The 27,251-nt window shown below is 43.5% G+C and overlaps 1 protein-coding gene across 2 annotated transcripts in view; it reads right to left on the reverse strand.

Moving 5' to 3' along the window:
• LOC146520619 (myosin-9-like) overlaps window positions 1-26,756 on the reverse strand; it is a 29,184-nt gene extending 2,428 nt beyond the window's left edge. The window contains exons 1-39 of one of the 2 annotated variants that reach the window (XM_085155723.1): window positions 26,553-26,756; window positions 15,977-16,308; window positions 13,956-14,112; window positions 12,921-12,948; window positions 12,718-12,811; window positions 12,051-12,071; window positions 10,801-10,893; window positions 10,647-10,710; window positions 10,428-10,526; window positions 10,123-10,266; window positions 9,925-10,020; window positions 9,568-9,839; window positions 9,193-9,366; window positions 8,937-9,110; window positions 8,719-8,833; window positions 7,426-7,613; window positions 6,948-7,069; window positions 6,759-6,828; window positions 6,506-6,666; window positions 6,283-6,391; window positions 6,027-6,158; window positions 5,474-5,680; window positions 5,243-5,380; window positions 5,001-5,124; window positions 4,711-4,882; window positions 4,383-4,595; window positions 4,137-4,281; window positions 3,851-4,057; window positions 3,579-3,683; window positions 2,952-3,104; window positions 2,547-2,795; window positions 2,239-2,451; window positions 1,931-2,143; window positions 1,385-1,546; window positions 1,166-1,294; window positions 983-1,071; window positions 760-883; window positions 439-647; window positions 150-258 (exon numbers count right to left, since the gene is read on the reverse strand). In XM_085155723.1, coding sequence (XP_085011849.1) covers window positions 150-258; window positions 439-647; window positions 760-883; window positions 983-1,071; window positions 1,166-1,294; window positions 1,385-1,546; window positions 1,931-2,143; window positions 2,239-2,451; window positions 2,547-2,795; window positions 2,952-3,104; window positions 3,579-3,683; window positions 3,851-4,057; window positions 4,137-4,281; window positions 4,383-4,595; window positions 4,711-4,882; window positions 5,001-5,124; window positions 5,243-5,380; window positions 5,474-5,680; window positions 6,027-6,158; window positions 6,283-6,391; window positions 6,506-6,666; window positions 6,759-6,828; window positions 6,948-7,069; window positions 7,426-7,613; window positions 8,719-8,833; window positions 8,937-9,110; window positions 9,193-9,366; window positions 9,568-9,839; window positions 9,925-10,020; window positions 10,123-10,266; window positions 10,428-10,526; window positions 10,647-10,710; window positions 10,801-10,893; window positions 12,051-12,071; window positions 12,718-12,811; window positions 12,921-12,948; window positions 13,956-14,112; window positions 15,977-16,303 — 5,601 coding nt within the window. In that variant the 5' untranslated portion in view covers window positions 16,304-16,308; window positions 26,553-26,756. The remainder of the gene's footprint in view (window positions 1-149; window positions 259-438; window positions 648-759; window positions 884-982; window positions 1,072-1,165; window positions 1,295-1,384; window positions 1,547-1,930; window positions 2,144-2,238; window positions 2,452-2,546; window positions 2,796-2,951; window positions 3,105-3,578; window positions 3,684-3,850; window positions 4,058-4,136; window positions 4,282-4,382; window positions 4,596-4,710; window positions 4,883-5,000; window positions 5,125-5,242; window positions 5,381-5,473; window positions 5,681-6,026; window positions 6,159-6,282; window positions 6,392-6,505; window positions 6,667-6,758; window positions 6,829-6,947; window positions 7,070-7,425; window positions 7,614-8,718; window positions 8,834-8,936; window positions 9,111-9,192; window positions 9,367-9,567; window positions 9,840-9,924; window positions 10,021-10,122; window positions 10,267-10,427; window positions 10,527-10,646; window positions 10,711-10,800; window positions 10,894-12,050; window positions 12,072-12,717; window positions 12,812-12,920; window positions 12,949-13,955; window positions 14,113-15,976; window positions 16,309-26,552) is intronic. The other variant, XM_085155724.1, reaches the window with a different exon arrangement.
• Window positions 26,757-27,251: the final 495 nt, after the last annotated feature.

The raw sequence follows: 27,251 nt of genomic DNA on the forward strand, positions 1-27,251 counted from the left end.
GATTTGGAGCATTACGTTATTTTCAATTCATTTAAATATTTGACTTGTTGCATAATGCACAGATATTCATAGCCATCATTGTAAATACTCAGAAAAGCCACAACGGGGAGACAGATGACCCTCTGAGTTTACTGTAAAGAAACTCTCACCTGGTCCTTGTACTGCTCCGTGTTGCGCCTCTCGTCGTCCACCTGCAGGATGACTTCCTTTAGTTTCTTCTCGCTGCGTCTCACAAGTTTGGTGGCAGTCTGCCTCTCCCTGAGCCACAAACAGTCAGACAAAAGACACTTTTTTTCCTAATATGGTCATGTCAGGCCCCACTAATCTGTGGGTCTAACCTATTTACAAGAGATAAGCCAGCTTTCTTCTGATTGGCTAACTGGAAGCAAGTCTGAAATAACAATTGTGTCCGTGTGGTTCCGCTTCAGTGGCTTTTACCTGGTTTCTATATCCAGCTGTTCCTCCAGCTGAGCAATCTTAGCCTCCAGGGCGGCCATGTTGGCCTTGTACTTTGACTTGACCGTTCCCTCGAGCTCCTGCAGCTTCAGTTTCAGCTCCTTGTTCTGACGGTCGAGCTGGGAACGAGCCCCCTCGACACGCTGAGAGGTGCTGCGCTCTGCAGTCAGCTCCACGTTCATCTGGTCAGTCTGAATGTAAAAATTAATCAGTTATTTCCATTCTACATACTAAATGTTTAAGCATCTTTAGTCATCTGAACTTCAAAACAGAGTCTAAAAATGTTTGCATGTGCATACAAACCTGAAGCATTGCCTTCTTCAGCCTGTCGTTGACCAGCTCAGAGTTGCACTGCTCCTCCTCCAGCTCTTCCTCCAGCTGAGCAATACGAGCCTCCAGTCGCCTCCTCTCCTCTGCAACCTGAGCGCTAAGAAGAGGAAGGAGGGAGAGCAGAGATTAAATATGGCACAAGTAGAGATACTGAACACTTCTGGTCTGCTCATTTTACTGATGACTGAAGTCTTACTTCTTGGCGGCCTGGTTATTGATCTCATCCTGCAGCTCGTCTCTCTCCTGCTGGGCCTGCCTCTTTACTCGCTCTGCAGCCGCCAGCTCCTGCATAGCAATAAACAAGAAAATGCAGTGAGTTAAAGTAGATCACAGAGCAGGGGCACAGAACACAGAGGTGAATGAATGAGTGTGTGCCAACCTCCTGCATCTGGAGCATGTCAGCCTCCATGCCCTTTAGCTTCTTCTCAGTCTCCTTGCTCTGGGTGAGGATCTCATCTCTGGACAAGCGAGTGTCGTCCAGCTCCCGGATGACATCTTTCATCTGGGCCTGAAGACAAAAACACGAGAAGAGTCAAAAAGCTGAGACCAAACCCCATGTTTCCTATTCAAAGATCAGATATAAAAAGGTAACACTCACCTGAAGTTTCTTCAACTGTTTCAGGGCCTCGTCACGGTTCTTGTTCGCCATGTCGATGGCTGCCTCAAGCTCCTTCAGGTCCAGCTCCAGCTTCTTGCGTCCAGCCACGGCAGCAGAACGCTGCTTCCTTTCATCCTCCAGCTCCATCTCCATCTCCCTCACCTGAAAGGCACGTCGATTTGATCAAAGCCAAGAAAAACTACACATTCCTCTCCACTGATAACTTTTAGCCCAGCCTCAACTCATTTCTGACTTTATGCTACCAGGTGCTCATTCTGGTTCTTCCTGAAGTTCAACCAGCTGGCATTGAGACCTAATCAGAACATTTTTAAGGTTGTCAGTACTTTTTCCTCCCGGAACAACTAAAAAATGCATTTTGTTATGAATTAGCAACAGCCCCCTCCTATTTACCCCCTCCTATTCCCAAACTGCCAGATTGTTGGTCTAAAACGCACTCGTTTAGTCATGAGAATCAGAACACCCCTGCTTTCAACAATGCTGTACCTATGTGTAGCAGCTAAATGTTGGATGGATGAATATTTGTACCTGTTTAACCAGTGCCCTCTTCTTCTCCTCTCCCATCTCATCGCGTCCTGCCAGGTCTCTCTCATACTGGGCTTTCATGGCCTGCATGTTGACCTCCAGGCGCAGCTTGGCGTCCTCTGTGGCCTGCAGCTCGTCCTCCAGCTCCTCCAGCTGAGTCTTCATCTCCTCCAGCTGTTGCTCCATTGCACGTTTGGCCTTCTCCAACTCGTGGACCTGCATATAAGAACATTTATGATGAAAACTGAAGGATAGACAGCACTGGAGCAGAACATACCTCTACAGAGAAAAAGAAACGTTTCTTGACTTACGTTCTTGCCAACATCATCCTTGGAGGATACGAGGTCCTCCATTTCGGCCCGCAGCAGCTTGTTGTTGCGGTCCAGCTCTTCTTTCACCTCTCTCAGGCCTTCCAGCTCCCGGGTTAAAGCCAGTGTCCGGGTCTCCTTTTCTCTGGCTTCAGCTTCCGCTCTGTCACGCTCCTCTGCATAACGACCAGAGATATTCTTCTCCTCTGCCAGCATCTACAGGACAATCAGCATGCAGCAGTGTTTTTATTTTGCTTTTCCTTCCACAAGACATTTTAATGGCTCTCTTATCTTGTGTATACTTGGCCTACCTGGTCAAACTTCTTCTGCTTCTTCTCGAGGTTGGACACGATCTGTCGGAGGTGGTCCTGGTCTACCTGCAGGTCATCCAACTCTTGCTGGAGACGCGTCTTTGTTTTATCCAACTTCTCGTAAGCGGCGCATTTCTCCTCCAGGCGCTGGTTCACTCCCTCCAGGTCCCGCTGAAACTTCTTCTTTCCCTCCTCAGCACTTTCCAGAGAGCCAGCATCCTGCTCCGCCTTCTTCTTCAATTCAGCAAGCTGAGGGGGGGGGGGGGGGGGGGGGGGGGGGGTAGGGATAAAGTCATGTCAGCTGTGTGATGGATTCAAACGACTGTGAGCTCCCACAGAAAACTAAATGCAGGTATTCTTTGCAGCAGGTTTGTGTCCTGCAATGTGAAGAAGTCGATGTTTTACCTGAGCTTGCACCGTTTGGAACTGCCTCTCTACGTTCCTCTTGGCTTCTTCCTCCTCCTCCAGCTGTTCTTTCAGGTTGTTCTGTTCATCCTCGAGCTGGCGCAGCCGTGTGTTGACCGATAATTTCTGGCGCGTCTCTTCCTGAAGTAATTCCTGTTGAAATGACGGACAAGCAGAGTTACAGCAATGTTGTCACAGAGTCAGATGTTTATAACAGCCAATACTTTCATTTTTAAATATTTCTGCTAAAGGTTGCACTAAAAAGCTCTTCATACACTCTTTTGTTAAGACTTTTAAACAACATGATTTAATGTGAAGCCAGTGACTTCACAGTCAAGTCCGTCTGCTACAGTTCAACTTAAACTTCAAAGAAGACAAATACTTCATTGTTATAGTCTGGGCCTTTTTATCTCTTTAAAATAAAGACTTGTATTCATTGTACTTTCCCTACACATCTTAAGAGTGTACATATTAGGTAGAAACTAACAAACTTTAACTTTACAGAAGATGTCTTCAGGTTTAGTCCATGCCAGTTTGCTCAAGAGTGATTATTATAAAAGAAATTAACAATAAAAGTATTAAACACTGTATTTGTTATGCATGCTGAACATCTGTGTGGCAGCGTACCTGAACGTCCTGCAGCTGGGATTCTACAGTAGAGCAGTCTTTGGCTGCCTTAATGGACTTGCCCTCCACCTCACTCAGCACGCTGTTAACATTCTCCAGTTCAGCCTGTGGACAAAAGAAAAACCAAAAACATGAACCACTGACAAGGACACACAATCACTCAACACTTAATTGTTAATCCCTGGCCTTCTATAAAAATACAACTGCGATCATTCTGACAGCTCTCAGAAGGAATCACTATATCTGTTCTTAGTGCCTTCTAAGATTTGTACCTGCACTTTTGAGAGTTTCTCAGCCAGCTCCAGCCTCTGGCGCTCGCTCTCTGAGTGTTTGAGCTGCAGCTCCTGGACCTGGGTTTCGGCCTTCTTCCTGCGATGTTCTGACTCTCCTTTACCCTGCATCAGAGTCTGCAGCTCGATGGACAGCTCATTCCTCTCAGACTCCAGGGCCTGTTTGTTCTTCTCCACAGATGCTTTGTTCTGTAGACAGACAGTCAAACTGTAAAGGAAACTGACAAATGAGAAAAATTGAATCCGAATACCAGCTCTGAAAAATTACCCTCTTAGCCTGCTCCAGCTGCTCATTGAGCTCGTCAAAGGCCTGACTGTGTTTCTGTCTCAGGTCAACAAGCTGCTGTTCGTGAACTTTGCTTTCGTCGTCAAGAGTCTTTTTAAGCTGGGCCACCTCGGTCTCACGTTTGCTCCTACGGAGGAAGAGGAGAGATTAGTCGACTTGTCTAAACACCACCCAACCAGATGTGTTGAGGTTTAGCTGTTATAATTGCTCCTATACTAATGTCTGTACCTGAGCTCTTGCTGAGCGGCAGTGGAGTCCAGAGTGTCCTCTAGCTCAGTCTTGAGGGCCTCCAGCTCTTCTCCCAGATCCCTGCGGTGTTTCTCTGCCTTGGCGCGGGCCTGCTTCTCCAGCTCCAAGTCCTCTTGGAGCTCGGAGAGCTGAGCTTCCAACTCACGGATCTTTTTCTGGGCCAGGTTCTTCTGTGCAGCCTCTTCCTCAATCCTTAAAAGGGAGGAAGAAGTCAGGAAAAAAATAATTAGTGAAGAATTCCTAAATACACTGTTCAAATTAATATTTTTTAATCTGCAGGGCAAACATCTTAAGTGTTTACACAGACCTGGCCAGAGCTGCCTGGAGCTCTTCTTCCTTCTTAGCCAACTGGGCACGGAGCTCAGCAATCTGGGCCTGCAGCTCAGAAATCTGATCGCTTGTCTCAGTAAAGTCACTCTCCATCTTGCGTCGGTTCTTCTCCAGCTCCTGACGCTGCTTCTCCTCCCTGCGCAGACGGTCTGGCAAAAAAAAGAAAAAAAAAATTAATTACAGGGATGGGGGGGGGGAAAAAAAAAAGATGCCGTATTACACACAAGTTGCACGATGCTCTCTGCTACTTTTGGGTTTTCTTCTCACCCTCCAAGTCTGTGATCATAGCCTCATGTTTGGTCTTGAGTTTCTGCAAGCTCTTGGATTTCTCCTCCTCCTCTGCCAGGTTGGTAGTGGACTCAGAGATCCTCTCCTCCAGCAGCTTCTTCTCCTGTGCTCACAACAATGGTGAACAATATGAAACTATTAGTTTAGTATATTATCTTCAGAACAAATTCCCCACTGTGCTTGATTTACACAGCTATCGTTTCCAATTCATCAATCCTGACCTTCATTAGTTTGTTGTTGTGGTCATCTAACACCATAACATCCTCTTCTATCTTCTTCATCTTTGCTTCCATGGTGACCTTCTCTAGCTGGAGCTTCTGTCTGGCTGCTTCCTCCTCATCCAGCTGCTGCTCCAAGTCCTGTGTGCAGATAAATGACGAGTTGGAGGTTTAACATGGCAATACGCCCTCCATATTAAGATTTAAATGACCATGTTTTGTTTTCCTGCTTACAGAAATATTTTGCTGCATCTTTTTCTTCTCCGTTGCCAGGTGAGAGGCACGCTCCTCCTCTTCCTCCACTCGGGCCTCCAGGTCGTGGAGGATCTCTTCCAGCTCCTGCTTCTTGGCAGCAAGACGGGCTCTCATTTCCTCAGCTTCGGCACAGAGTTCTGTTTCTGCCTGAAGCTGCTCCTGCAGGGCCGTCTTCTCAGCATTCAGCTACAAGCAACAGGAAATAGGTGTTTAAGAGACAAGTTCAGAAAAAAATGTCACCTAAAAAATTCACAGCGATGTTATCCCTCATCACTGAATTCACCGCCTATATTTAAATCCTCTAATAGACCAAAACTGTCTCTTTCTGTGGGTTTATCTGATCCAGTTTATTGCGGTCCACCTAAATAAGTTGAGTTTCAAGTCGACTAGCTGAGCAGTTATTTTCTGGCATGACTTTCCCCACATGAGATGCTTTGACGACATGTGTAAATTATAGCTAAAGAAATAAACCAGGGTCACTGATTGAAGGCCTGCGAAAGTGCCAGAAAGTGGACGAATGTTCAAAGTTTACCTGCTTGTGTTGGTCCACCATTTCCCGGATCTGCTGCTCAGCATGAAAATGCTTCTCTTTCACCTTATTCAGCTCTTCATCCTTGGCCTGCATCTCCTCCTCCTGTCTGCTGACTTGAAGCAGAGGCTTCACCTGAGGACAAACAAATGGTAGAAATGTGAAGAGTAAGAAAAGCCAAAACAAAGGAGGAAAATTTATAAATATAAAAAAAAAAAAAAAAAAAAAGTGAAGTTGCAGAGAGGACACCGAGGCTCACCTTGGTGAAGAGCCTCCACCACTGCCAGTTCCTGAGTTTAAGATAAGCAGCGCAGTTCCTCTGGATCACCCTCATTGCAGTCAGCTGCTGCTGTCTCTTAGCAAAAGCCCTACAAGCAAACAGCAGAGTCACAACTCATATTCTCTAGAAGTGTAAAGTAACACACTTAAAGACAAGAATTACACATATACACATACATATATAATGACAAAAATGTTCTTACTTGCGGGCCACATAGCCTCTGCACCAGGCCTGGAAGCTGATTATGATGTCTGTGATCTTCATGTCCCTTTCCTCCTCCAGGTGAGCCAGGACTCCTGCTCTGAAGAAAACTTTGCTCTGGCCAATGCGGTAGAGGTTGGGATCCAGCTCCAGGCTTTTGATCTGTGAAGAAAGGGAATGCACTAATGATCAGTCACTCCGGCAGAGGAAGCGGGCATTATAAGGGTGTGATTAGAAGTTTAAAGCCTACTTACCATGAGCACACAGGCCTGCTTTCCATCCATGAAGCCCTTGGGAATAGCATTGGGGGTAAGGATTTCATACCTGAGGGAAACGCAGGTGAAGAGCATATTGGTTTGTTTTTAAATAAAGTATAATGTGAAAAAAAAAAATTAAACCAAAAAAAAAAAAAAAAACCCCAGTGGGAACATTTATAGTCTTACCTCTGTCTGAACTCCTGGAAGACGATGCGGTTGGGGAAGCCCTGTCTGCAGATACGGATCCCCTCAAGCACACCATTACACCTCAGCTGATCCAGAACCAGGTGGGGGTCCAGTTTACCAGCCTGAGAAGAGGAAAATTTGCTGATTAAGAGTATGCTCTATTCTGCATATTAACATCTCTTCCTTTCCCAAGAGGAAAGACATTTGAGACCCTGCTGGCGTTTCAGCTGCAAATGAAAATATGAGAATTGGGCCGAGTCGATCTGTGACAACTTTAATAAAAAAATGATGACAGGTAAACCTGGTCAGAGTGCAACAACTCCTGGGTTCCTGACTCAAAATAAAATTTGCTCAGTGGTGTATTCTAGTGCAGACGTAACTGACAAACTCTACAATCGAACAACCCCATCTGCTAAGCATTTTCAGAGTTTCAGTTGCAGTGGCAACACCCAGTCAGATGCCCACGTTTCTGTAGTACCTTCTTCTCGTGGTTAGGGATGATGCAGCGAACAAAGTTGGGGTTTGTGTTCCTCAGTGTGGCCATCAGTTTGGACAACTGCTCCTTGTACAGCTGGCCCACCGTGCGGAACATCCCTTTACGAGTCTTGAAAGCGCCATGCATCTCAGACATGCCAGTCACCTTATCTAGACCCACAATGCTGTCCACTGAACGAGGGGGGAAAACAGAAAGGAGAAGACATTATGTACAAAGTCAGCATGATTTTAATATTTAACCAGGCAAACTCAAATCAAATGCACATCAAAAAGGAGAATGAATATGAGCACTGTCTCTCCACTTCCTCTTGGTAAACACACCAGGAGAGAGAAGAGGTAGTTCACAAAACCAGCACCAGTGAAACGCCACACAATCACACACAAAAGTGCATGTGGAGAGGGGAACAAATCAGGAAGGAGGCTGACAGAGGGAGTCGCACAAGGCCAGTGAAGTGTGGAAAGAACACACCCAAAATTTAAAGAACAAAACATGTATAAAGTGCAGTGAGTGGAGGGAGTTCATAACTGAAACTGACAGCTTGTTGCTTTTGAAAATGTGTGTGATGACTGACTTAAATATGTATGTGCCTGAGAAGGTGACAAACACTGGCGGTTGCAGTGGGCATGTACTTTTGTGGTGACATTAAAAAAAAAACACCAAACCCATGCAGGATATACCCATTGCTGCAGTACCCATGACCAACACCAGGAGTCCCCAAACAACACTATCACACAGAGGGAGAAAAGGAGAGTTCAATGACAGAGCAACAAGTGGCAAGACCACCAGAAGATTTTGCTACTGCACACACGGCTGATTTTAGAGCAACACAAAATACACTTTTGGTTGATAAAGCTGGGAGAACGAGGGGACGAAAACACAGTGGATGATGGATTAATGGTGGAAAACATTTTTGAGAAAGAGCAGGACCAAAAGAAGGAAGAAATACTAAAGAAATGAAAGAAACCTTTTTTCACCTGGATCTGAGTGCAGAATAGGAAAACGCTGATAAAAATAGGCTCTCTGACAATTATGTACCTCTGAGATGCAGTAAAAGACAAAAATAAGAAAGAGTGGGGCCACACAGGAATGGAAGGAAAACCACCAACGGGATTTGAGGAAAAAAATAATTTAAAAAAGGTAAAAAACAAAAGGTCCACACACCAGACAGTAAGAGAGAAAAAAAGCACTATGAAGCAACATGATTATATTCCCATATCTTAGAGGGGCAGCGATTCCTGGGTTAAAGGCAAAAACAAGGCATCTGCCTCGACTCACCATCCTTCCAAAGCTCAGACACAAACTTGTCTGTGGACTGGTTGAGCAGTGAAGCCACATTGTCATTCAAGGGATCCATGTTCTTCAGCAGCCATTCGTCTGCCTTGTAGTCCACCTGTAGAGTGACACCAGACAGGAAGTGTCAAGTTTTTTGGGGTTTTTTTAATGATAGAAATATGTTGATGTAAACACAGCATAATCAACTTTGCGATGTTTACCTTGCCAGCATAATGGATAATGCAGAAATCTGCTTCATCCTTCAGTTTCTTGGGCTTGAAGAATTTGGGATGTGTTCCCTGCTCCTGGAGCACCTTCTCCACAAAGCTCTTGTCTGTGGCCTTAGGGAACCAGCACTCCTCATCCAGCAAAGCCAGGATACCCGGGGGGCTGGCCTGGGACAGACAAGAGCACATGAGTCAAACCAACAAAGACGCTCAGAGGACCAACATAGTTACAGCAGATCAGAAAACTCACTGGCTTCTCAATGAGTTCGATGCAGGGCTGCAGATCGAGGCCGAAGTCAATGAAGCTCCACTCGATGCCCTCCCTCTGGTACTCCTCTTGCTCCAGGATGAACATGGTGTGGTTGAAGAGCTGCTGCAGCTTCTCGTTGGTGTAGTTGATGCACAGCTGCTCAAATGAGTTCAGCTGGAGACATGGAGGGAAAGAAAATGCTTAAGAAATCTTGTGGGGCTGCATGCTGTTAAAACAGACGGTCATGAACCGGAGTGCTCAGCTATCACATAGCTGATATACAATTAATATACATTAATTATACAATTATCTGCAGCAAGTGTAGTGCTTGATGGAGAGGTAATTATATTTTTAAAAACTGCCTTGTGTGTTTACCTCGAAGATCTCAAAGCCAGCAATATCCAAGATGCCAATGAAAGAAGCTCCCTGTCTCTTGGTCTTGTCGAGTGCTTTGTTGATCCTCATGACGAGCCAGCGGAACATCCTCTCATATGTGGCCTTAGCAAGGGCTTCCACAGCAAACTCTGCTTGCTCCTGAGTCTGAGCCTTCTGGACATAGTCGCGGCCCACCTTGATTCTGGGTGACAGGATGGCCCTGGTGAAGTCTGTGACATTCATACCCATGAGGTGGCATACCTTCTGGGCAGCTGTTGAGAAAACAAGGGAAAGAGAATGAGTAGTGCAGGATGGAAGAGTGACATTTTAAGATTAATGTGCAGAGTGCTCGCTTACCTGTGTTATCAGGCATGGAGGCTTGGTCTGTATGACGCTCCTTCTTAAAGCTCATGTTTCCAAGCTGCAGAACAGATGCCACCACCTTCAACAGACCTGCACATGCAAAACAGCAAAATTAATTAACATGGCAAGAGTTACATTAAGCTGGTAATACATAGAGACGCACATGCACAGAAACAAAAGCTGTTGTCTTACCAATTTGCTCATCCTCTGGAATACCCATGATCCTGAAGGCGTCCATGGTCTCTGTGAACAGATCCTTGTCCTGCTGGCCCGGAATTGTGACGTTCCCATTGGAAAGAAAACGGTAGTTGTTGTAATTTTCCAGGAGGAGATCACCTGAAATCAAACAGCAAAGGAAAAGTTAAAAAAAAAAAAAAGAACAACAACTTTGTAGCAAAAGCCTTGATAAAGTATTTTTAAAAACCCATCAAGTCACCAAATGCTTGAGGAAACTGCACCATCTTTAAACAGAGATTTTTGTTTAATGTGCTGCTTACTGCGCAATTTGTCTCCAGCCCCTGTGAGCAAGTAGTAGAAGATGTGAAAGGTCCTCTCTTCTTTGGCCTGGCGAATGGCACGGGATTTCTCCAACAAGTCTAGAGGTCGGTGTGTCAAGGACAACTTCTGATACTACCACAGCAAAGCTCTTGAACTGGTTTAAGACTTCTTTAGTAATAATAACATAAAAGGCAACAACCTGACAGCATTAAGGATACAAGTTTCAATATTGGCACCAACGATGTAACCATTGACGTCAAAATTGATTCTGATGAATTTTCCCTGGTGGTGTGGAGGAAAAAATGTTTAAGTGAAAGTGAAAGAGGCATTTAGAAGAAATCATAAACAAAGGATGTAGCAGTTAATTCTTACGAATCTGGAGGAATTGTCATTTTTGACAGTCTTGGCATTTCCAAAGGCTTCTAGAATGGGGTTAGCCTGCAGCAGCTGCTTCTCCAGCTCCCCCTAGTGGAATGGAACAAAATTGCAATGCAAAACATAAGACGCCGGTACATCCATACAGGTAATTTCTCAGCCATGGATTCATATCTAACAAGACCATAAATCATTAAAATTAACCTCTTAAGCCCCAATGCCTAACCAATCTCCTGCCTTTTGCCCCTGTATCTGGGGGGGTTGGGGCTTAAGAGGTTAATCTGTGTATTGTGAGGGCTTCACATGCTAATCTGACATTTACTATAACTTTACTTATGATTACAAAAAAGCAGAGGCAGGCGTTTTGCATATACCCATAATATACTTACATCTGAGGCGGCAACATGGAGAACAAGACATTTAAACAAAAAGCGATAAGATTGATACCACATACACACATATACATACACCAGCAGCACACATCACACCCAAGCATTTTATCCCAACACGCAACGACATGTTAGCGTTTAAACTGACAAAGACCCCAAAACCCTGAGACTGTCAATAACCCGTCACCTGTTATTCAAAGCAGAGGAGTCCAGTGAACCGCAAGCACAAAGTTGTCGTTTCTATTTCAGCACTTTAATAACTTTCCTTCAAAAAACCCCACATATACACCATGCTTAATGCAGAATTTAACCTTTGAATTTTGAGTCAATCTTAACCAGTTCTCATATTATATCACTGTCAGTTAGCTTTTTATGAAAGCAAATGGTGTCCCCCAGCCAAATGACTACAACTTCCTCAAGTGCATGTTAGGTCATTACACAACATGTATGCAGCTTAGGATATCTGTCCAAGCAAAAAAAAAAAACAAAAGCGACTTTGGAATCATTGGCACATACAAAGTAGCAACAAAACCTATGAAAAGTTCAACCAGACAAATGTAAATACATCCATCATAGCAAAGTAGCTCAAGCAAAGACCCCACCCTCTTTATCCTGCCATTGTCTGGCTGAATTTTTCACAGGAACACATACGGCTGCCGCTGAGCTGCAAACAAACTTCCTCCATACTTCCTATTGGCTGGCAAGACAAGTAACCCCTGCCCTTGATACAAAGTGACTCCCATAATAGTGCGGTCCAGCGAGGGGTGAGAGAGAAGAGGATGGGCGGGGTAGAAGGAGGACGGTGATGACAGAAGCAGGTGGGGAGGAAGAGTGAATGAAGGGGGAGGGTTAACTCACATGTGACAGGACCAAGTTGTTCTGTTGATGGGAGAGAGAAATACAACAACCTCAAAAAGGGACGATAGATGCGGTTTTCAGTAAACCCCAGTGGGTGGGTTTCAGCAGCATCTATCGCAGCGCTGACAGGCCAGATAACAGTAGCGTGACGTAATGCTTGACTGCTTGGCAGAGTTTTATTTCTGCCAAGTAATAAAACTCCAGTAAAATAAAACTCTTGGCAGAGTTTTATTTTACTGACAAGTTGCAGTAAAAAGTGAAGTAAACCCAAACACATAGATTACGTTAGGTCTCTGTTCTATATGAAGTGTGACAGGAGGGCCTGAATGTACACTACTGTTTTCTGTGCCTGCAGGGTCGTTATTTTCATTGCCACACATTTTTCCTTGATGGTCTTTCTGTGCAGCTTTACCACACAGCAATTTTTTGCTTTGTTTCCTGTAGAAAATGAGCGGCTTGAAGGCAACAATGTAATGATTGATTCACAATCAGATAATGTGTGCATACTAATTACAGTTAAAATGAAAATAAGTAGATCCAGGGTGCACAGAGGAAAAGGATGATTACTTGAATTTACAGGAGTAAAACAGCTGGGAGTGAAGTGAGATGAATGAGATAAACAATGAGGTCTGAAGGTTCAAATGCAAGTATCAGCTGGAAGACTGACCTGATCTTTTTTGGTCTTGTGAGAGGAGGCGATGTGAGCGAGATACTGGATGACCTTCTTCGTGTTCTCCGTCTTACCAGCACCAGACTCGCCTCTACAGAGACAAACAGGAAAAAATAAAATTGTCAGTGGACTGATTCAACACTGAGAGGACATCTTCTGTAATGCGATCTCTGTTGATGTGTTCATCATCTATAACTTACGTGCACAGGATGGACTGGTCTTCACGATCTGCACAAAAAAAATAAAATAATGTGCAAAATGTTGAATATGTATCCACTGAACAACAATTCTGCATATACAAAATGAACATACGTTATCGTTACAGTGCAAGCAGTTTTTTGTCTATACGACAGGAAGTTCATGGACCACAGAGAGGAAATGAATATCCGGCTTCCTGCGACAGTGAAGACGTGCTTAGGTCTAAGTAACCTTTTTTAATTACTGCAGCGCCTCCTCAAATGAAGAGCATTGAAGGGAGAGAGTGTAGCTTGGGTGGATTGAACAGCAATATGCACAACAGTGGCCTTAATGTCCAGCTGCTGTGGTGCATGCAGGAGTAATTAAAACATACAATACAATTGCTATGCAGGAAACACAGAGAACTGTCTCGATGGTAATTCACAGAGTCGCAAAAACACTGCATAATTATGTGACACGGCAGTAGTAAAGGGGGGGGGGGGGGGGCACAGGAAATCTGCACTAGCAGAGTTTTGTCAGGAAATTTGCTCAACATAATGGCTGTAAGCTACAGGCTCAAACATGGTGTAAATTCATAAATGTTGAACATTTATTTTATATCCCATGTGTATATTTCCAATGAGTGAGCAACAAATTTTATTAGCTTGAGCTGAGAGATTCTGATGGGACAAGCTGGAAAAGTGCAATTCTCAGAGTGTCTCAAACAACATTCTGCAACCAGTGGTCCCCTGGGTCTTCCATGCAGAGCCAAAATACAGAGTACTCTTATACCCTGCATTCATTGTTTAAAAGAAGTAATGACACAAACAATCAGCCAGTGTTGATCAAAGCTGTGCCACTCAGAACACCAGTTTCACAATGTTATGTCTGGGAATGTTAGACAGGAACTGTATTTTTGGTGTGGAAATGTTCGAGAATTTCAAACATTTAACAGCAAACGAAATATATTTTCATGATAGCACGTCGCCACCACATCTTTTTCTTTAAATGCCGTCATACAACTCTCATCTCGACAGGCAGCTGGGACCGTGTCTTACCCTGCATCATGCTTCTGTAAGCCGTGTCAGTGATGGCGTAGATGTGGGGTGGCATTTCATGCCTCTTTTTGCCCTTGTACATGTCAACGATCTCCTCTGAGTAGATGGGCAGGTTCTTGTAGGGGTTTATGACGACACAGAAGAGGCCAGAGTATGTCTGCAAAGTGGATGAGAATTAAACAATTAAAGAAGCGCTCTTCGCCTGAACTGGAGAAAGAAACCTGTGAAACAGAGTGGATGTGTATATGTGATCAGAGATTTGCATCCCTCTGCATTACTGAATTAATATAAATGGCCAGTTTGCATTAAAGGAAAGGGCTTCCGCAGCTTCTCGATAACAAGGACTTCCCATCTTCAGTTTAAAAATTCTCATGAACTCTTATTTGTAATCCTCCTGTGTTATGTAATATTAACCCCACCCTGCTGCAAGATTAAACTGATGACTGACCTTGGCATTATAAAAAGTACAACTATTTGACAAGCCAGCCAAGTCACAATAAAACAATGTTTTCTCAGAGTCAGACATTAAAATTCCCTGTTTATTCATTTCTATAAAACTAATAAGTCATGTGTCTTGTATATCTGGACTCATCTCTCCTCATAGCATAACAAATAAAGTTGTTGGAGTTTTTTTTTTTTTAATATTTCGCATTCCTGAGCTGCCCTCCCAATTTCTTTGTACCAGGCATCTCTCCCTCTGTTGTACACCCGTGTTCCCCTGGGAGATGGTCAATTTCATGACTACAGAGCCTGGAGCCACTCAAACCGACCGTAGCCTGGGTCTCTGGAGGGAGGGGTACAACGGGCTGTGTTGATATGACCGGGTCACACATCGCAGAGTCAAAGAGGCCAAAATCACTCCCAGCCCAGATGGAGTAAATAACATTCATTATGGGGGCAGCAAGAGCAGTTACAACATAATTTACATTCCATGTTCATCTCTGCCAAAACTGTTTTTCATATCTCTCACACTCCTGACTGTATTGTTCCCTACAGCTTCCTGTTTACAAGACTCCAAAACACACACACACACACACACGGATCAAACAAGAGAGACAAAGTGGGACAACACTGAGGGAGAAGACTGCTGAAATACCACTAGTATGTTGAAAGACTGTGTATGCTTTGTCATTGCACTGGAGCTTAACAAGATAATTAGGAGGTTAGACAGGGTTCAAGAGTAGATTGTTTTCTATAAGCCAGTGGGGAACAGCTATGCTCTTCCTTTTTCCTGTCATTTGTTTTCTATAACAATAGCAACCTGGTTAACGTTTGACATAATGAGGCAAGTCTATGAGGAAGTAATCCCCACGAGTTAAAAGCAAAGTTTTCAGAGGTTTTTTTTTTTTTGTGGTTTTTCTCCTGCTCTTGGGTCTGTATGATGTCAGTGACAGCAGCCATCCCTAATATGGTCATCTCATGCACACAGCTCTGGCTGTGGGCGCAAAAGCCCCACCCAGCTGCTGATCAGACCTTTTGTTTATGAGGGTAAGCCAATCAAAACAAAGCTTGTTTTTTTTCTTCAAAGGAAGAAGAGCTGAAACGGCTCGCTTCAGGCAGGATGAGGTCAGGCGCTGCACCAAAGCCCAGTGTAATAAACTATTCTGAACTGTGATTCATAAGAAGTCCTAGAATTAAAACAGTTTGATGTGAGCATAATGGGTCCACAGTCAAATAGTGAACATAATGATTGCAAAATGTATTTTCTTTATTAGAAAATCAGCATATTAGTGCATCATTTAATTGAATGTCATTTTCAATTGCAGCTTAAGCCTTGAATCTTGCAAAGCTACTATAGTAGGATCCAAGATTAACAATATAAATATATATAAAAATAGAAATCACATCTAGTATATATATATAATAATATACTAGATGTGATTTCTATCTATATATCTATATATCTATATCTCTATATATCTCTATATATCTATATATCTATATATATATATATTATTGTGATGTTAGATTTCAGCAGAGAGAATGAACAGAGCAACAGAAGGCCAGTGCTCCATACTTACATATATAAGACCAGAGTAATATCTCTCTTTCAGGTTATGCAGCACGGATGCCTCATTCAGACACGTGAGCTCGGCCATGTCCTCGACCTTGCTGAACTTCGGGGGGTTCATCTTCTGGATGTCATCCTTGTTCACTCGGATCTTCTTTCCAGAGTCTGCCAGCTCCACAACGCACTCGTCGCCGTGCTCCTCCTTGATGGAGCCAGCCTCGAACCCCAGGCGCTCCGAGGGCACCCATACCAGCTTCTTGGTAGCCCAGTCAGCTTGTGCCAGTGGGTTGTTGACCACATTACGGTCCACGTACAGAAACTTGTCTGCATCCGACATGGTTGCTGTTTTACAGAGAGAAAAAGAAACATTGCTTGTTGTTAGCGGTGCAGGGAGATTAGTGTCACGCTAAAATCTAATGAGCAGTTTCACATCTTCAAAGAAAAACTATTATATGTAATTTCCTGTTCAACTCCTTCTCTATTTGCTATCCATCTGTCTACACGTGTAATCTCTGAGGAATGCACAGGTCACCACTGATATACAAGAGCAATATGGATCTGCGTTGACATAAAGGAAACAGTTCAAACAAGGCTCTGTTACTCCGAGGCTAAACGCTGTGAATACCTAATCAAATTCCGAGTGGCAGGGAAGAAACATGTGTCCGGATCACAGAGACAGCAGTACCAACAGGGGGGGGGCCTCAGTTTGGTTAACTGCTCCAGTACAGTCTTTTACTGGCTGGTCATGGTGCTCGTTTGATTTTAGAGAGATAAACTGGTTGATGAATTATAGCGCTTATCAAGAGGTTGCAGGAACTAAAGGAAAAGTCCCTTTTCACATTCCTGCTTGATTGTTTTGGTTTATTATTTAGAGGAAGTTTAAATGTTTGTGTGGTTTCACCCACATACATGTCATTCGTACTTTCCCCTTTCCAATAGACACCGAGTAGGCACCTTGAGGCCCATCCAAAAACGCCTCCTCTCTCACTAATGTGTTGCAAAACTATCAAGTAGGAGGAGAACTACCAAGTTTGATAAAACTCATGAATTATAAATGAATACAAAACAAATGAGATTTGCACTGAATGTTGCAGTTCATATTACACACAAGTGCAAACAGATAAACATCAGATCTAATCATATAGATTGAAATCACTGCTCAGCCTAGTCTATACACGCTTATAAATAACAGCTTGCTGACAGGGAGTGCTGTGGTTTAACCCATATGGAAAGTGACTAGACTAGTACAACCAGTAAGGCAAGCGCAAAAGAAGAAAAAAAAAAAAAAAAAAAAAAAAAAGCACGAGCAGGCTACAGCCAAACCGCCCAAACAGTCAATGTAGAGACGCTGTGAGCAATTAACCGAACGTAGTTTGCATTCACTGACACCAGTACCCCCAGCCTTTACTATCTAAATTATCATTCTAGCACAGCGGGAGACCCACACCAATTTTCCCAGCATCACCAGGGTTCTTGGTCTTTTCTAGTGTTCCCTCACCTCTAAGGGTAACCAAGCACACAGACAGTTTGCATCTGCTTGGTCACTCATATGCAAACATCAAGAAAAACACAGCAGAGGTCAGGCTCACCAGGTAGTCATGACTGTATCTGAATGAATATATAGAGGCAGTCAAGTGTTTGATGAGAGCAATTTCACACTGCAGGTCCAGTGGGACAAGGTTCAAATTACTCATGCTCAGCATAATAAAATGCTGCTTGTACACACCACTGATTTACAAGTCTTACATTTCCAGAGCCTTACAAAAAGCCATGTACGTTTTCCTTTAGCTGTAAGCAGTTCAACAGCAGTGTAACTTCACAGCTCACACATTTCCCCCTAAAGCCCCAAATTTAGAGATACAGTGAATTTGTTTATAGTTGCTCTTGCTTTACAACAGCGGAGACTCTCAGCCAGAGGGACACAACCTTTAAAAACTGAAGCATTCATAAATTGTTCTCAATGTGACAGACTCTGGAGGACCTAAACCAAAAAAGTACTAAGATACAAAAGTGCTGCTTGTTCCAGCACATTAACCCTGAGCTCTGAGAAAGAAAGCAGAGGCAGAGGCATTCTTCTCATGACCCCTGCGGCTCTATGTCCTCCATCAACACTCTGTCAGACTAAGCCACAGCTGACGTCCATCACTGTGCACCACACCCACTAGCTCATCTGTGGTCTACAGACCCCATCCTCTAATAGAACGTGGGGCAAATTTGTCCTGCTTTCTCTCTCAGCTGGCCACAAGCTTCCTCCTTTGCCTTCAGACTCCCTGTGCACAATCCTAACACCAGCACCCACCCTTCTCCTTTTGTTTTCCAGTCTTTTCAGGGTCACATTCCTCCCATACTCACTCTTTATCAGGGAGAGACAGCATGCAAAAGCATTCCACAAATTTCTGTCCTATATACCTCTCCCCTTACATCTTCCTCAAACCCATTTTCTATGGCTTCTTCCTGTCACATTAGCATGTTAAGTGTGCCTTTAGGGGTTTCACAAACATTGCTCCATACTTTTGAGAGCTCTTCATTCCTTGTATTGCATCTCTGACAGTGCTCCCATACTCCTTTAAAATTCTTTTGGCCATTACTTGCCCCTCTACATTAAGATCACTTGGCCCCGTGCAGAGTTTGTATACGAGCCATAACTGATTATAATCCCTGCAGCTTTGTTGTCTGGCAAAAACAAGAAGTGAAACAGAACACACCCAGCGCTCTGGTTTGTTTTAGCTTGCTATGATTCAAAAGGTACAGGGAGACATGTTTGCCAGGCCACTATAAAAAGTATCAAATAATCTTAACAAATACACACACCATCTGTTGCTGCAGTCACGTTGCTTAAGGATCAAATACTTGCTAGTTTATTCATTTTAAATTAATGTTAACCAGAAGTCTTTCATATGAAACTGCAGTTTAGACATTTAATGTGTGGAAACTGCTGCAAGCAGTTGTTTTTCTTACCAATTAATCCACAGATTCGTTTTCTATTTGTCCATTCCCACTTACATTATGTCTGACTTACTCAAAATGTTTTTGTCCTAACCACATAAAGTCAGTTTACCGTCACCTATAAAAGAAAGAATCAGCCAAGCAGAAAAAGAGGAGGACTAAAGTCCAATCTAACAATGACGTCTGCCACAGTCCGACTCACATGCCTGACACAGATAACTGTGACATACTTCAAACTAGCTCTCCAGAGAGCAATGAGGTCTAAAATTACTCCCAGTAGCTATTCTAGCTTGGCAAGGCCTGTTCTATATAGAAGGTAGAAGACGAGGGATAAAGAACAGCCAATTTTAGACCTTGGCTTTTCCCCGTAGAGCTTAACAGTTACAGTAAGTCTTGAATGTTGATTTGACATTGAGATAAAACACTGCATTAAAGCTCATGAAACCTACCCCCTGCTTGAGGATCACAGTTCCTGTTCTTGAAGCCCTGCTGCCAATGCATCCATAATCCTGTAAGAATCAAGCGTTCTCTGAATCCCTGTCTGTGGAGTGACACTTGGCTGCAAAAACACCATCTATTCTGCTTAGCCTGACTTCGACTCATCTAGATTTTCATAACACAGATTACTTATTAAGTGATTACATGGTGGCAGACACTTGGACAGTCATCCTGAAACCAGCACGGCACAGTTTTATGAGCAATGACTGAAAACCCATTCAAACAATATATTTAAATAAAAAAAATAATCAGAGTTAGTTAGCTCTACCCCATTAGACAATCTGATTGAAAGAGGAACCAAAAGACAACACGAGGACGAGAACAAAGGCCGGTGAGCAAACCTACATCACAGAGCAGTGTGGTTCCAAACAGAGGAAGTAATGCAGGAGCCAGGATATTTAGAAGTGCAGGAGGAACGAGGAAAGGAAAAGGGAAACATAACGTTTAGAAAGAAGGTGAACTCAAGACCTTTAAAACTGAGACCCCCGATTCATCAGTTAAAAACACCCGTCTTTCTTTTCCACCTCACCAAGTTACAGTTTAAAAAAAACAAAAAAACTGGAGTCGTGACAACCTCCGCCACAGCTTGACCATGTAGAGTCAAACCCTCCTGCTCCAGCTGAAAGGAACCCATAAAACCAGCTGTGCTGAGCTGACATTGGCAGGATTATTAATAGAAAGGCAGCAAAGTCAATAACACTGTACTCCCACCAACAGCATCTCATCACAGCATCCCACTAGCATAAGCTGAGCCAAGCCTGCTCGTCCTCAGTTGCCTTTCTCATGCTGTGGACATTGTTTTGCCCCGTTGACACCCTTCATCCGTTTATGTTACTCATTCCAACAAATACTACTTTGTCTATTTTTACTGCATCAATGCCTCCTCTGTCATAGCTTTACTGCATTCGACCCCCTCGCAGTTTGAACTGATCACTGCGAGTCTGCCCTCTCATGACATGAGTGTGTGCCAGACAGGAGCCGCTAAGGTACTGAGCCAGTCAGTCAAAATTCATTATGGGCTTACACGTCAACTCTCTCTACTTCCTTCACCCTCCTCCTCTGAAAGTGGCACAAGGGTGGGGCAAGGAGAAGGGAGGAGGAAAGAGGAAATGACAAGCTGAGAAAACTATTTTGCCATTTGAGGAACTTGTTGTGTGCAAGTCTTTCGAGGAGAAGAAAGGTGGCGCTTTTCTTGAGCCCATGCTGAGCAGATCTGAGGACTGAGGAGTAAATTAAGCCCTGGCTGGAAAAATAACCACACTGCATGACAGACCTACATCACTTTCCACATTCCTGCCCCAACCAGGATCCAATTTCACTGCACTGTAAGCTAGCCACTGCCATCTACCACTTGCAGCTAGGGGCCCCTACAACATCATATGACCTCAGACTTTAGTCTGACCCCCCACAACCTTTTCAGATGAGCTAGTGAACTTCTTCACCAACACCACAGTCATGTTTAAGTGTGTTCATCTGAATTAGATTTGACTGATAGCAAAATAGTGGATATAACAATTGAACTATGAGTGTTTGGTTATACCTGCTTTCATAAATGTAGTGCCAAACAGGCCCTTTTAAACCATACACTATATGCAGAGGCACACACAGCCACCATTATGTCACCTACTGGTTATGAGGTTCTGTTGTGAAGATCTTGCTTGTGCATTTTGGCCATCAATTTTTTTATATCATTATTTTTAAACTAGAAATGAAGAATGAGAGGTGAATTTTTGTGGAATCCCCATGCAATAGCTTTCTCAGACTTCTAAAGTAATGCATTTGTTTTCACAGACAGAAGTCAGGCCCTTTTGAGCATTAGCACAAGAGTACAGATTTAATGCACTTGCACAGTGACTTCACTTTTCAGCAGATAGACTGTATACCGAAGACGGACATACTTTTCTACTGGTCAGCAAAGGGGCAACTCCTTTGGTTAACGTAGAAAGTAGTATACGTTTTCTTTAGTTTCTGAATATACGACACCAACAGAAAGAAGCGTATGCTTGGCATGGCCTACATGTGTAAGGTAGACAGATAAGCTACTATTGTTTCTCAGTTTCTTAGTCAGATCCACTCAATCTTGCACATTTTAAAACACCAAGATGGTAAAGTCGCAACACTACAAGGCTTACTAACCAAAAGGTGCGATCACACTGCAAAGTTCATCGTTAATATTACAGTCTGAGCTCAACAACTACACATCATTCTAGTTGACCTTTTCAAGCACTTCTTTTACTTTAAGTTAACTCTCTTGCACTTGATCACAACACAAGCCTTTACCATGGAGACAGTGCAAAAAAGGAATTGGAGAGGGAACATGATCTTTCCATATACTGCCTCAAGTCAAGCATTTCAATGTTACTTTTAAGTCATCAGTTTCCAATATATCAATTTCACCTCCACCCAATCCAAGCAATAGTTAAGATTAAATGTTGATTCAAATGACAGACCATTTGAAATAGGTCATCTGCCTGACAACTGCAACAGTTTCAGGGTCACAGAACAAATTTCACAGTTATCTTTGAAACAACCACCCTGTTACACCACAGCCCAAACGACTGGTTACTTCGTCTGCCCTTTTAGAAAAACACTCCAACAGTATTGACTATGTGATAGCTCACAGATCGTTACGTAAGCCTTTTAATAGACAGTGAAAGAATGCAGAAGGGAGTTAAGATACACATTTCTGTTTGTCAGCAGCAATCTTTCTTAGGAGGAAAGCTGCACTGGAACAGCTACGCATTAGATTTCTGACAGACAGTGAAGGAAATCTGCTACTTTTATTGTTTAACTTTTCGTATGTTCTTATACATTTAATTCTACCAGCAGACAGCCTCCATCCGCTGCTTCTACTTTGTGGCTTGCCATGCGGTTTGTCTCAGCCTTATCACTTGTTATCGCTACTTGGGTCACTCCCTTTGAGAGATTCAGACAATACAAAGCTGTCTTCTTTTTTAAAAAAAATAATAATAACAATAATCTCATAAAAAGACACATTAACAGTCTTTGGAGAACCACATGACAGTCTGACAACCTGGACAGCTAGCATGTAGTCAAATTTTGGATTAACATGTGAATAAACTGTCCAACGGGAGTCAAATATTAGGCATATTACTCAGCACATTTCAAAGTTCATAGTGCAAAACTGTCTCTCACTTCGTCCCAAGTATCAATTGCCTTTCCGCACAGTTAAAACAGGTGTGTAGGTCACACACGCCCACCCAACCACGGACAAAGTACATTTAGGTCATATGCAGAAATGCAACTGAGCTTTACTACAATCACGGCAGATTAGCCACCTTCCCTGTTTCAGGCCTTTTAACCTCAACCCAGTTTTTGTCTTGGTTCACACTGAAAAACGTACATTTACATGAATAAGTAAAGCCTGCTAAGTAGAACTTTGAAAATGTTTCTTTACAAGACAAGATTTTGGACAGCCACTTCAATAATCCCAGAAAAAAAAAGAAGAAGAAAAAAAAACCCCAAAACTCTGTATGATCATTAACTGGCACTCTGAGAAGGCTCAACTGTATGACTGTAATCTCTAATCAAACAATACCTCATAATTAGCGTTACTGAACACAAAGAAGCACCATCTGCTGAGCCATTGCCACAAGGAGGCATAAGTCAAGGTCTGTCCTTCAAGACCTGAAATCTCAACAAGTCTTTTGTTTATGTAGACTAAGTCAGAGCACAGTCATTTCCTGCCATTGTTGGGCTCTATTGAAACCTCACAGGTGTGTGAGGGGGGTGGGGGGGGTGGGAGGGATAAGCATAGGAAAAGAGACAGGGGAGGTAAAACGAAGAACATGCACTGTGAACAGAGGTCACAGAGAAAGGTCTGATAAGAAGACTGACACAACAAGGAAATACAGAGCGGTTTAAAGAAAGAAAGAAAGAAAAGAAAAAACACACGGTCTGCATATCCTTGAGAGTAGTCAGGTCTGAGGCAGAGCTAAATTAGAAGAGACATTCAGGAGAAAGCAGCAGTTTGAATGACTTGAATTAAAGGCCAGCATTAATGATATACTGCATTCAGACTCCACAGGCTAAAATGTGTTAATGTTTGATACTGCTTTTAATACATAAAAATGAATTTAAGCCAGTGTCGCTCGCAGCTGACACTGCTACATACTGAGAGAGGATATGATTGGCTCTGCCATGCTTAATGAAAAAACAAAAAAAACTTGGCAATCTCCTCTGACAGGAATGTTTTGTTTATATTTGTGAATCTTGTGTCAAAGACACACACGATTTTAAACATTACCATTTTACTGAACATTAAAACTATTTCAAGAAAAGTTAAAAGCTTAAACCAAAGTAAAGTCACATTTTAGAAAGCTAGAACCTTTTTTTCCATCATTTTCAACAGACAGGTATCATAATTAATTCAAGTATGCCCCATTACTCTCAGCCCTAAAAAAAGCCCAGCGCATATTCCAATCTGGTTTTCTTGCCGATCTAAACGGCAGGAATTACTGCACACGCGAATGTAGCTCAAAAAGGCAGAGTAGGAATACCTGACATTTCTTCAAAGAACACTGAGACAGGGTAAACGATCGCAATGTGCCAAATAATGTCACACTGCCCTCTCCACAGAGCAACAAAAGCAAGGGGCCTGCAAGTAATCTTCCCCAGCTGGGACATCCACCCTTCAATGAAATCTAAATATCCACAGGCAACTTCCCTCAGACCGTATCACTCTGAAAAGACTGAACAGCCTCACACACCAGCACCCTGTTCATGTTTTAAAAGAGGCCTGCATTCAATTTCGTCAGGACTACGGTACATAACTGCCGCCCCCCCAGGGAGGGCCTCGAGTATGGACATTGCTGACACATGAATGATGGAATGTAACGATCTCTGCAGGGGGGCTCCATAACAGCACCGAAACTGGCAATGGGAGAGGAGAACTGGCCTCCAGAGAAGATGTTGCACAGTGTATTAATTTGCCAAAATGACTCTTGCGAATAACAGGATATGACATACAACATGTGACCCTTCAAGCATCAGACTTTATTTCTCAAGCATCGCAGCACATGACTGCTGCTCTCAGGGAGACTCATCCGGAGAAACGTCACCCTGAGATGCCATTTATAGAAGAATTCTCCACAAGCTGTGGCTATTCTTCTGCTACTACAATGACTAATACTGATCACTACTCAGCCTGCAAGCATTGTTACTGTAGTAACCTTGCACTGTGGTTTAAGACTTTCTTGGCAGAAACCAACTGATATGAAATAAGCGTTTCTGTTCAAAAGCAAAAGGGTGCCACGCTGCCTCCCTCTGAGACCACTAACACCTTCTACAATGAGAAGCAGGTTTGGGTGGAGGAGTGCCAGAGCTGCTGGGATGCCCAAGTCTGATTTGATGCAGACTTTGTGCATTCCTTCCCCCAAAATGCTGAACTTTGGTGCTTGTCATAGCCTAAATGACTAGAGAGGGTGCTATCCACAGTCCCTGAGTGCAAACAACTATGCGTCATCTAATGGATGCAAACAAATGATACTGACAAAGCACATCACTCAGGAGGATGCACACTGGTATGACATGATTGGTCCTGATTTGAATGGAACACTGAAAATCTGTGATTGGCCCAAATGTTGCCGTAACATGCATGTTCTCTTTGAGCCTGAACTAACTAGAGATGCTTTTTTGTAATCTGTGCTTGCAGATCAACATTTCCACTGCAGACGCATGCACGCTTTGCCCGAGCTTGAACTCAAAGTTTCCCGTGATGACTTTCGAGGCACTAAAATTACATGGCGTCTCATGTTTTACAGTTCGTAAAGCCTTTGGAGATAAATTTGGGTCACTGGGTTGCACAAATAAAAATGCACTCAGACTGAGCCGATACCGAGCCCTTCCAGCTCTTATGTAAAATGGAAAAAGTCATGCTGCCCAGCTAATGTTCATCAGAGTGGACCGCACTGTAATTACAAGACAAGCCTGGTCATTTTAAGCTGGCACTGCAGGAACCACTCTGACTTAACATCTGGCTCATCTACATAACAACCACATCTTTTATCATCATGCCCATCTCACTCTGCGAAATACTTCCTTCTGCTTCACCCCTTAATGACTTTAGATCCTCTATGTGGATAACATTCACTGCATTTTTTTACATGCATCTCTATTTTTGTTCTTCACTATCTTGGCCTGGAATAATGCTGACTATGAAAACTGCTTTCATATCAGGCAATCAATGAGTGTATGAAGAATGAAACCTTAGACTTACTGGAAAGCCAGTGGACTTTTATCTTATGAGATAATAAACGTTAAGTGCCTCCCAGGTGAACTAGAATATTTTATTAATAAATCTGTCTAGAAATATGTACTTCACATAGCACAGACAATCACATAATACAAGTTAAGCTTCTGAAACATCCATATTAGCCCACTTCCTATGAGTTTGTCCGACTTCTCTATGCCTCTCCCAAAATTCACAGTCAAATGTGTTCCTCATGCCACCATGTTGGCAGTAGCAGTGCACAGACATGCAGGTGATATGGTTTAGTATGGGTAAAGCTGGTCAGTGGCGGAAACGCTCAGCTCGGCGATCCACTGACGTCATCCTGCCAGCCAGACATATCTCCGGCTCAGTGTCTGTCTCCCACCGCTACACGCCGATAAGTTCAACCACCACAAACTAAGCATTCATACCGAGCCGGTGTTCGGAAAGCCTGAACTTCCACCTCTTCTCTTCAGCTCAAACTCTCCCCGGCTTTTTTTTTCCTCTCTTTTTTCCTTCCACGGTGCCATTCATTCAAGCGAATCACTTCCTGCCTCTACCGTTAAGACTTTTAGCTTCTCGCGAGCTGCCACAACGCTGAAGCTGTACTCTGAGACCTATGCTTCACATACTGCACACTCACTCGTGTATTAAAAGTTTATGGTCAGTATATTATTTGAATATTAAAGTGCTGTGAAGTTAAATAAAGCTCGGGTTAAAACTCTGACGGAGGTCCCACTCCACCCAGAGCAGCTTGCTCTATTTGCAGCCCTGAACTAGCCAAAAAAGAAAAAAAAAAGGCCCCGCTTCCTGGTTCACTGCACTTGCTGCGGCGACAGCGAATTGCACGAGTTAGAAACGAGTACATGGAGAAAGCATGGCAGACAAAAGTGTTCAAGAAAGAAATTACCTGCTTTTGGGGTGCAGGCTGCCTTTTTTAAGAAGGTGGCTAACAACAACCGTGTGGCTCAGTCAGCGTCGCAGTGAGACAAACTTATCTTCCTGTCGGCAGCAGCTTCGAAGAGTTCAGGCTAAACTACAGAGCTCGCTTCCTCCACTTCAGTCAGTCGCTCTTTCTATCTTTTTTTTCTCTCTCTCTCTCCCCCCCTCTTCCTTTTTCCCTCCCTCTTCCACTGGCTGGTCTCTGGTTTGCGTAATTTTAGTCAGCGAACGGCCCGCCGGAGCCTGGGGTGGGGTTCAGGATGAGGCGGGACCCAGCTGTCATATATCCGCCCCCTGGCCAATGGCCGCCGTTCTTTGTTAATCCTCGACACTTTTGTCCAATCGGCTTCTTCTAAAGGCGGCACAGGGCGGCGGGGTGACAGCGAATAGGCGGGACAAAGAAAAAAAAAAACTGAACTTGAAAGCGTTGAGAGGAGGGAGGAGAGACTAGAGAGGTTACCGATAAAGCTGTGTTTAATGAGAGAGGTATGTGCATGCTAAGGATTTTTATGACCATATAAGTACCAGTCACTCTCAGGATGAACTGCATCACTCAGGATCTCCCCTCGTGTGTCAGCGAGGTCTAGTCTGCCCTGAGCGCCGTGCTAAACAACTAGTACGGATGGCTCCAGATGTTTGATTTCGTTTCTGCTGTCAGATAGCAGAC

The sequence above is a fragment of the Neolamprologus multifasciatus genome, chromosome 4 (assembly GCF_963576455.1).
Source record: "Neolamprologus multifasciatus chromosome 4, fNeoMul1.2, whole genome shotgun sequence".
Lineage (NCBI taxonomy): Eukaryota > Metazoa > Chordata > Actinopteri > Cichliformes > Cichlidae > Neolamprologus > Neolamprologus multifasciatus.